General features: G+C 49.8%; 1 protein-coding gene across 6 annotated transcripts in view; it reads left to right on the forward strand.

Annotated features, from left to right (window-relative positions):
• Tm9sf4 (transmembrane 9 superfamily member 4) overlaps positions 1 to 9,446 on the forward strand; it is a 45,573-nt gene extending 36,127 nt beyond the window's left edge. For all 6 annotated transcript variants that reach the window (XM_006985469.4, XM_006985470.4, XM_042276500.2 and 3 more), the window contains exons 14-18: positions 490 to 665; positions 1,259 to 1,322; positions 3,198 to 3,317; positions 4,099 to 4,188; positions 7,556 to 9,446. In XM_006985469.4, coding sequence (XP_006985531.1) covers positions 490 to 665; positions 1,259 to 1,322; positions 3,198 to 3,317; positions 4,099 to 4,188; positions 7,556 to 7,705 — 600 coding nt within the window. In that variant the 3' untranslated portion in view covers positions 7,706 to 9,446. The remainder of the gene's footprint in view (positions 1 to 489; positions 666 to 1,258; positions 1,323 to 3,197; positions 3,318 to 4,098; positions 4,189 to 7,555) is intronic.
• Positions 9,447 to 10,277: the final 831 nt, after the last annotated feature.

The following is a 10,277-nucleotide window of genomic DNA, read 5'->3' on the forward strand; positions in this document are numbered from 1 at the left end:
ATGAATTTTATTAAAATGGAATCCTTTTATAACTCCAGGCCTATGCCCTGCTTTTCCCCAGTTGGAAGAATTTGTGGTGTTTCATTTTAACCAAACTGGAGCAGTTTTGCCTTTTCCCTTTTTCTCTTCACTCAGCAGACCTCATGTTGTGTCCTTTCTTTCTGGCTCTTCACGGCTCCTTGGAGTTCTCAGTTCCCACTTCCCTGGATGATGAGCTCCTGGGATGCTGAGGTTCCATCTTCACTGGAAGCTCACATGGCCCCCATCTACACTCTGCTCTCCCCACAGGAAATTCTTGGCCTTGAGATTCAGGCCAGGAGCCCTGGGGCGGAAAAGTCTGCTGGACCTTCCCCACCACAGTGGCCCTGCTGCGCATGCGGCTTCTCCTTCCCTGGAGCCCAGAGCTGCCCATCCCCCCCCACCACCACTTGCATGGCTTCTATGCTAGGTACCAGGGCCTCTGGGGGCCTCACAGCACTGTGTCCACAGGTACCGTTCCCCACCATGGTGGCTCTGCTGTGTATGTGGTTCGGGATCTCCTTGCCCCTCGTCTACCTGGGCTACTACTTCGGGTTCCGCAAGCAGCCGTATGACAACCCTGTGCGGACAAACCAGATTCCCCGACAGATCCCTGAACAGCGGTGGTACATGAATCGATTTGTGGGGTGAGTTTTGGCAGAGGTGAACCGGGGACTTCCAGGGTGGGCAAGGCCTAGTCCTCTCCTAAGACATCTCCTTAGGAGAACATAAAGAGGCTACCTTCCCAGAAGGGTGCTGAGATCACCCTGTACCAGCAGCAAGTGCGTTAGTGTTGGATGGCCTGCAAGCTCACCTTCATGCCACAGTGAAGGCGAGCGCTACAGACTTGATGTAGCACTAGAAACTGGTAACTGCTTGATGTAGTACCTAGAAACTAGGTCAGGGAAGCAGAGGTAGAAAAGCTGAGGATATAACTCAGTGGCAGAATACTTACTTACCTAAGTTACATACTACCCTAGGTTCAATCCCCAATATCCCAAAACCAAAAGGTCACATGGAATAATTGTATTTAAAAGAAATAAAAAAGATGACCACCTGAACCTTGGGCAGGTCACCCACCATTCTACCTGAGTTCCCACCTATGACCTGAAGAACGTTTTGTGCCCCTGCTCTTTTCTCAAGAAGAAATAATGGTGTCACATCATGACAAAGCCTTAGAACTGCCGCCATGTAGGCATTCTCTGTACTGTGCACTGTTAACATTCCTTCTCTGTTGCAGCATCCTCATGGCTGGGATCCTGCCCTTCGGCGCCATGTTCATCGAGCTGTTCTTCATCTTCAGTGTGAGTACTGCTGGCTCCCCGCCTCTCTACGTGCAGCCCTCCCCACAGGAGCCTGACCTCTTGCCCTCACTTAGCCACTCTGCTTCGTGCTCTCTGTGAAGTTGCAGGAGCCCCCTTCCTCACCCCTAAAGTTGATAATGGTCCTGACTGTCAGGACAGTTGTGAGCGGTAATGGAGACATGCTGTGCATGAGAGGTTGATGCATGGAAAAGGCTCAGCACATGGAAGCTGCTTCAGTGATGCAGTCATTTGCAACGCTGATTGATAGCACTGTTGCATCTGCTTCCATTCCTGAGTCCCTCACCCTCTTCACCTGCCAATCTCTTACCCAAAACTTCAGGCAAGCAGACAGAAGGATCCCCAACTGTCAGGATCATTGTGAGACTGGAACAAATGGAAACAGGCTCAGCATTCAGAAAATGCTGCCACCATGATGGTGAGCACTCCTGCCTAGAAGTACCACCGTGAAAGCTAGCAGGAGGGTTCCAGGGCATGTGCGCAGTGACTCAGCTCTCCAGCCCAGTGGTGCCCACCCTGTCAGTGCTCTGTAGGTCTCTGCTGTTCCACAAGAGTAGTCCTTCCCCTCCCTACCTAGCTAGGATAACCGCAGCTGTTTGTGGCTCTGTCCCCAGAGTAGGTTCCATGGTGTCTTGGGACCCTGAACCAGTCACCAGAGCTTTGACTTCCTCAGCTATAAAAGGCCAGGCTGGGGCTGCAGAGATGGCTCGGCACCTAAGTTCCTCACCGGCTGCTCTTCCAGAGAACCTGATTCCCAGCATCCACACAGGGGTACACAGTCATCTAGAATTCTAGGTTCAGGGGATACAGTGCTGTCTTCTGGCCTCGGGGCACCAGGCATGCACGTGGTGCACAGACGTACATACAAGCAAAGCATTCATACCTACAAAACAATGTTTAAACTTTTTTAAGAAAGGCAAGGACCAGGTGTGGTGGTAGCACACACCTTTAATCCCAGCGTTTGGGAGGCAGAGGCAGGCAGATCTCTGGTCAGCTTGGTCTACATAGAGAAACCCTGTCTCGAAAAAAAAGAAGAAAAGCCAAGGTTAGGAGTAGTTGGCCAACACAGAACAAACTCAATGCTATTTTTGTAGAATCTTGGTCTCATTTTGCTTTGTTTTGTTTGGGCTTTTTTTTTTTTTTTTTTTTTTTTGGTTTATTTTGATTTTCGTTGCAGGGGTTGGGGGGTATTTCTTGTTTTTTTGTTGGTTGGTTGGTTTTGGTTATTGTTGTTGATGTTTTTGTCTTGTCTTTTTGTTGGTTTGGGGGGGTGTTTTGGTTTGGTTTGGTTTGGTTTGGTTTGGTTTGGTTTGGTTTGGTTTTTCAAGACAGGTTTCTCTGTGTAGCCCTGGCTGACCTGAAACTCACTCTGTAGACCAGACTGGCCATGAACTCAGAGATCCACCTGCCTCTGCCTCCTGAGGGCTGGGATTAAAAGCATGCTCCACCACTGCCCAGCTGTTTTGTCCTTTTTTTTAAAAGAGAGACAAAAAGAACATAAAATTAGGTGGGGAACATCCAAGAGGAATTGAGAGAGAAGGAAAACATCAAAATATATTGTATGAAAAAATTTTTTTCACTAAAAAGATTTTTTTTCAAAAAAGGCCAAGGTTACACAGGTCTGTGTGTGGCGATAAAGCATGCACCTGGTGTGGGGTGCACTGCGCCTCAGTGGTAGAGGTGCTGTATAATTTTGATTGGGGGAGTAATTATCTTCCATGCTGTCAGCTTTAGTCTGGAGTCCACCCAGACATTAGTCACCTGCGCCACCAGCCCTCCCTAGAGGAGCCCTGTTGGAGGTGTTCTGGGGAAGTGGCTGCTGAGCACAGGCCATTGAGGCCATCTCTGTGCCCACAGGCAATCTGGGAGAACCAGTTCTATTACCTCTTCGGTTTCCTGTTCCTCGTTTTCATCATCCTGGTGGTGTCCTGTTCACAGATCAGCATCGTCATGGTGTACTTCCAACTGTGTGCAGAGGTGAGGGGTAGACCAGTAGGCGGGGGTGGGATGGGACAGACCCAACACTGACCATCCCCATGGGACTGCAGAGGGTGGATATACCATGTGAGTACCTCCTTGGGCTATCTTGCTCCCCTGCCCAAACCATTTTCCTCTACACTGGAATTCATGATGCCCACCTCTCTGCATGGCTGTGATTTGTCGGCACCACATCCTCTCCAGTTAGGTGCAGATTGTTGACCTGTCTTCCCTGTGTGCAGAAGGGTAGGCCAGCCCAGAGCCACTACCAGCCTGGACTGAAAGTCAGGTCTTCCACTAAGAGACTAGTATGGGGGTCACCACTACTGACTGACTGACCTTACCCATGAGAAACATTTGCTCAAGCAAAGTTACATGTTATTGGTTTTTTTTTCTATTGATCTTTTAAAAAGTTAAGATATGATTTACAAGCAGTAAAATTACCCATTTTAGTTTGTAATTCTGTGGTTTTTAGAAATTAATCCAGATATGGGACTTCATCATAATCAAAGTTCCAAATGTGACTTTTTTCTTTTTTTGAGACAGGGTTTCTCTGTGTAGCCCTGGCTGTCCTGGAACTCTGTAGACCAGGCTGGCCTTGAACTCAGAAGATCCACCTGCCTCTGCCTCCTGAGTACTGGGATTAAAGGTGTGAGCCACCACCACCCTGCCAAATGTGACTCTTCTTACCCAGGGTCTTGAGCCCCTCTGTTGACCATGAGATTTGTGGGAAAATACCCTGGAGCCTACGGTGGTGACTCTTCCTCTCTTTGCTCCTTAGGATTACCGCTGGTGGTGGAGGAATTTCCTCGTCTCAGGGGGGTCTGCATTCTACGTCCTGGTCTATGCCATCTTTTATTTTGTTAACAAGGTACCACCCTCCTTAAGATCCCCCTTAACCTTCTCTGGGGCAGGATGGTTGTGGGGGAGGAGGCTGTTGGAAGGAAGCCAAGTGTCTGGATTGTGCATTCATACCCAAAGTGGAAGTGACCAGAGCCATTTAGAGCTGTCTGGTGTGTCTGGGAAACAAGCCTTCAATCTGAACAACAGTGAGAGTGCTGTGTGCAGAAACCTGTGTGATACTTGGAACATAAAGGCAATACGACCTGTAATCTTAGCACTGAGAGGCTGAGTCTGGAGGGGTTGAAGTTCATACATGCCAGCCTGAGGTATGTATGTAGCAAGACCATTTCTGCTGTGACCCATGTGGCTTGAGTCCTGGAACCCTGGCTAGGGTGGTGAGGGAATGAAGAAAGGACAGACACAAGTACTGGAAAGCCAGGAACAGGTGAGGTCTACTTCACTGTCAGCCTGGATCTCAGTGCATTTGTATGGCTGCAGCACAGGGCACGGGTTGGCTAGTCTTGGTAGGAGGTCTGTGTAGGCAAGCAGTCTAAGGTTGGAGGAGGAGGCTGCGTGCAGTTGCTAGTCTTTGCACACACTGAAGAAGCATTCAGAAACACTCAGACTCATGAGGAAAGCTTTGCCATTCCTCTTGAGCCCAGTGTTGGAGTCCTTGGCATGGCTGTGCCCATGTCAGCATGCACATTCACTCAGGACTTCACTCACTCACGGCTTCCACCACTCTCTCTACGCCTCAGAGGCAGAGAGTCACCTGCAGTGCTTCTCCTCGGAAGTCAGGCTGATAATACCAGTTTACCTCAAGACCTAGGGGAAAAGGACAACGTTGTGAAAGTAAAAGCAGTTGAAAGAAATGAATAGAGATAAAAACCAGTCTGGGGAAATGGCTCGGTCCATAAGGTGTTTCTGTGTGAGTGAGAAGACCTGAGTTTGATACCCCAGAACCCACATAAAAGACTGAGAACAGCAGCATGCATCTGTAGACACAGTGCTGAGGAAGTGGAGACAGGTTGCCTGGAGCTTGTGGGCAGCCAACCCAGTCTGGTGAGTTCCAGGTTTTGAGAGGCCCTATCTGAGAAATAAAGTGGAAATTGACCGAGGAACACGCCCAGTGTTGACTTCTGGCCTCACACCCATGTGCACACACAAATACATACACAGAAAGACCAAGGTAGACTGTTTACATACCCATTAGAAACCACATCAGCCCTCATGTGTCTGTAGCCTCCTCCTCTTCACTCAAGTACTCTTTGCCTCTGCCTGGTGAAGAGAGAATGAACCAGCACTAGGCTGGTGTCTTGGAGGCCTGCTTGCTGCATGAGTTCACACAGGTTAAGCGTGGGCTGGTAATCAACAGGAGTCTGGCTTAGCAACTAGGGCAAACCAGATAGGCCAGTTAGAGGAGTTTAGGGAGGACTTGGTGGGTACCTCACCTCCAACACTGAAGGTTTGACTTTGCATGCTTTACTTAGGGTCTCTAGAGCCCAAGGGCAAACAATCCTCTGCCTGCAGCCAGGTCGTATTTGCAAAGTAGGAGCTGCAGGTCGAGTGGGTGAATTCGGAATGTCCAAGTCTCCCCAGAATACAGGTTGTGGAGAGGACTTCCCAGATCATCTAATGCAGTGCTCCTCGGTGCTGCTTCTGCAGTCCCAACAGAGGCTCACATCTGCCTCAGAGGTCAACAGACTAGCTCACAGGCCAGGGGTCTGCTCTTGGAAGAACATTTTATTGGAACACAGCCATGTACATTCATTCACGTGTCTTCTGGCTGCTTTCACACCACAGTGACAGTTGGGTGGTTGTAAAGCACATTAACTAGAAAACCGAGGAAGGAGTAAAATGCTCTCTGGCCCTTCAGACAAGGTTTGCTGACCCTGCTGAAGCCCTCCAGTAACAGAAGCTCTTCCTCCAGACACTCCCATTCTCTAACTGGATAGCCCCTGTCATGGTGACGGGCTCGGTTTCACACCTCAGCCTGTCCCTGTGTGCCTTGTATCTTGACTTTATAACTGGACTGGTCCCATCTCAGTGGCCTGTTTAAGTCCAGACCTTTGTGACTGTCAGGTAACCGAAACCTAATTGAAACTGACTCACGCAAAAAGAATCCTTGGGCTGATGTCGCTGCACAGTTTAGGAAGTTGTTAGGTCTCAACTTGGGACCCTGTCAGCCCTTCCTTCTTGCTCATTCCCTTCCTGGTTTGACCACGTCCTGCTCCTTTCTCCTCCTACCTCCTTCACCTCATCTGCAGACAGGTGCGCGCGCACGCACACACACACACACACACACACACACACACACACACACACGCACACGCACACGCACACACGCACACCCTAAGAGACGGCAGCGACTTTTGAGGGGAGCCTATAAATATGGCCTTCCCCCTTTAGGCTTAGATGATCTCAGACAGGGACCTATATTATTTTATTTCTTTGATTTTATTTTTCTTTATTGTTTTCTTCTGGGCTTGTCACATTTTGTGGCTATGTATCTGCCCATGAGCCCTAGAACAGACCCCATCAGGGCCTGGTGCACTGGGCACATACTAAGGTTCCAGATGGGCTGTATTCTCTTCTACCAGCAGACGTCACACCACCAATCCCTTTAACCTCTACCTTAGTCACAAAAGAGGCCAATGTACTCCAAGATAAAAAGCATTGTGAGCTATTTGAGATACGCCAAGCATTCTCAGGGTCACGGGAGTGTATGTAGACTGAGGCAGACTTATGATGGCTCCATAGTCCTTAACCTGGAGGAAGTGAGAACCTCTACACACCTCCCCGCTCTAGACTCTGATGTTGCTCCAGCTGTCCAGGAATATTGTGGTGCTGCTTTGGGACAGTGGACCAGGAAGCGGGGCAGCTGTGTCCATTCCTACCTATAGAGTTCTCCCCCTGACCCCCAAGGTCACGAGGTCCAAGGCAGTACTCTAGCCCTAGTACAGTTGGAAGTTAGTCTTTACTGTGAGCCTTTTTACCTTGCCAAGTGTCAGTTTCATAAAATTTGGGGAAGGGGATGTGGGTGTATATCTTAGTTATTTATCTACTGCTGCATGACCAAAAGCATCTTGGGAAGAAAAGGGTTTATTTGGCTTACACTTCCACATCATAGTCCCTTCACTGAAGGAAGTCAGGATAGGAACTCAAACAGGCCGAGAACCCTGAGGCAGGAGCTGATGCAGAGGCCACGGAGGGGTACCCTACAGCTGGGGTTGTGGAGGCATTTTCTCCATTAAGGTTCCCCTTTTCAGGTGACTATAGCTTGTGTCAAGTTGACATAAAACTAGCGAGCACGGGTGGGTGTCACAGTTTGTCATAGCTCATAGCTGCCTGGCATTAAACATCCATCCCTCTTTTCTCTGCCATCACCACCCCAGCTGGACATTGTCGAGTTCATCCCTTCGCTCCTCTACTTCGGCTACACCGCCCTCATGGTCCTGTCCTTCTGGCTGCTCACAGGGACCATCGGCTTCTATGCAGCCTACATGTTTGTCCGCAAGATCTATGCTGCTGTCAAGATAGACTGAGTGGGTGGACCAACGCTAGGCCCACTCCATCCTCGGACAGGAAGCCACCCTGCGTGGGGAACTGCAGGCACACAAATAAAATAACTCCTGCTCATTTGGAATGTAACTCCTGGCACAGTGTTCCTAGATCCCCAGGCTGCATGGGGGGCAGGAGGGCCTGTAGATCCCCTTGCATTTCCTTCATCTTATTCCGTCTGTAGGATACGTTTTCCTGTGGGTTTTCTTCAGTGAGAGTCGCCTTCAGCAGGAGTCTTTTGACCTGTTAATTCAGGGTTTTTTTTGTTTTTTTTTTTTTTTTTTGGTTTGGGTTTTTTGGGGGGTTTTTTGGTTGTTTTTTTTTTTTTTTTTTTTTAACAGATCCAGGATGGATAAATGTGGGGTTTTAGTCGCTGTCCCATCAGCTCCTCAGAGCTGTTGGCTCCCCGACCACTAACTGGAAGAGGGATCGCCAGGGCCTGCAGTGAGGGCTCCAAGCCTCTCAGTGCCATCCTCACCACTGATGCCACGACACAGCACAGCTCCAGCCCGGACAGTAGCCTCAGTGCCAACCAACCCCTGCCGGCCCCTCCTCCCATTCTCTTCCCCAGCCTGCCCTCTGCCGCCCAAAACAGGGCTTCCAGCCAGGCCTTTGGTCATCGTTTTGACTGGGAGCAAGCCCCGGCCTTGGTTACTACAAGGACATGTCCTGGTTCCCTAGGACAGCAGGATTTCCTTCATCAAAGCAGCCAGAGTTTGCTGGCCACCAAGGAAGAGATGAGACCTGCAGTGAACTGTTCTCGTGCCAAGAAGCCCTGGGTCAGGGCCAAGTGTTCCTAGAGCCAAGCACCCATGTGTGTGTCTGGGAAGAGGTGGCTAAGGCCACTAGGGTGCTCGCCTCTCAAGATTGTTCCCCAGTCCTTCCTTAGGGGGCACCACTCTTTCTAAAGGGTGATGGTGGACCTCCTCTTCCCTCACTTTCAGGTCTGGAGTCCTCAGATCTCTTCCTTGAGGTGGCCAGGGAGAGACGCTCTCTCGTCATGGCCCCTGGCCCCAGCATTTATACTCAGTTCTTTTAGCCAGACCCATCCCCTCTTCCTCCCATGCAAGTTCTTTTGGGGATACCCAGAAAACTTCTCTGAGAGAAGGAAGATGGAAGGTAAGTTGGATTGCTCCTTTCCCAGTTTCTAGGAATAGGCAAGAAGCTAGTCTCCCCAAGTTGGAAGGAGGCTCACGTACCTGGCCTAGCTCCTCCACCCCACCCCAGCCCCTATGAACCTTGTGCAAGTCATAGACTTTGCTCTTAAGTAGCAAGAGACCAAACCCACCCTGGGTGTAGGGGTCAACAACAGCCACTCACCCTCGCTCCAGTCCTTTGGGACCCTGCTGGGAGACAAAGCTCAGGATGCTGCTTATGCTAGGAACACACCCTGCCCCTCACTGCCCCAGCCTCCTGGGGACCTGCCACCATCACCAGTCAAATCAGCGAACCTCTCAATCTTGCCTCACAGTGACTCCACAGCACCAAGCGGCATCCACCACGAATCAGGCTGGAGAAAAGGGAACCCAAAAAGTAGAAAGTGATTGGGAGTTACTTGTTCATTCAAATCTTGCATTTTCCCCCTAAGGTTCTCATTTGGGGGGTGGGTTTCAAACATTGTCAATTTTTCTGACTTTTTAAATCATCGTCATTATTTTTAATTAAAAAAATGCCTGTATGCCTTTTTCTGGTCCAATTGTAAATAAAAATGCCATTGTCCTGTTACATCTTGACTCATGCAAGAGTGTGGGGTTTGAAGTATGACCATTTCACCTAACGGATTGAGTAGCTGCTTTTGAAGTTGAGTCTCCCATCCAGGTTGTCTAGGATTCGGCTGTTTGCGCCTGCTGCTAGCCAGCCTCTTCATGTGGAATTGCAGGCATTTGCCCCTCTGAATAAGTGGAAAGTGGCAAACAAGTGTGGACTCCAGTAACGTTGAAACCTGGTTTGAATTCCCAACTTGCTTCACTCTGTGTCAGGTAGGATGCTTTCAAAGCAATAGAAATTTAGGCTCAAGCATCCCAGAACTTGGGAAGCAGAGCTGGCTTTATTCTGATTTACAGTTAGAGGGGGTATATCCCATTGAGGCCAAGTCCTGGCAGCAGGAACCTGAGGTGGCTGGCCACACCACGTCACAGTCAGGAAACAGCTGAGCATCGGTGGGTGCTGTACTCCCTTTCTCCTCCTCAGTTCAACGCAGTACCAAAGCCCGTGAGATGGCGCTACACACAGAGTGGGTCTTCCTGCCTGACCTAATCTAGATAATCCTCCCATGTATCCGGGAGCCTGTCTCCAAGGTGAGTCTAGATCTTAGCAGGTTGATGATCAAGACCATCACAGGCCTCCAGTGGGAAGGCTTTTCAGATCTTCTCTTACTGTTAGATTTACTGAACTGTTGAGCGCCCTCTTGGAGGTACCAGGCACTGTGCACAGCATAGTCAGCTACTGCCAAGTCAGCTTCCTGGCTGGCCGTACTGATGCCATGGACCATCACCACCAGAGACACCAGAGAGCCCCAACACATCCTCTGTCTCTGAGGTCACTATGACTCCTGCA

Source organism: Peromyscus maniculatus, chromosome 4 (assembly GCF_049852395.1).
Source record: "Peromyscus maniculatus bairdii isolate BWxNUB_F1_BW_parent chromosome 4, HU_Pman_BW_mat_3.1, whole genome shotgun sequence".
NCBI classification, from domain to species: domain Eukaryota; kingdom Metazoa; phylum Chordata; class Mammalia; order Rodentia; family Cricetidae; genus Peromyscus; species Peromyscus maniculatus.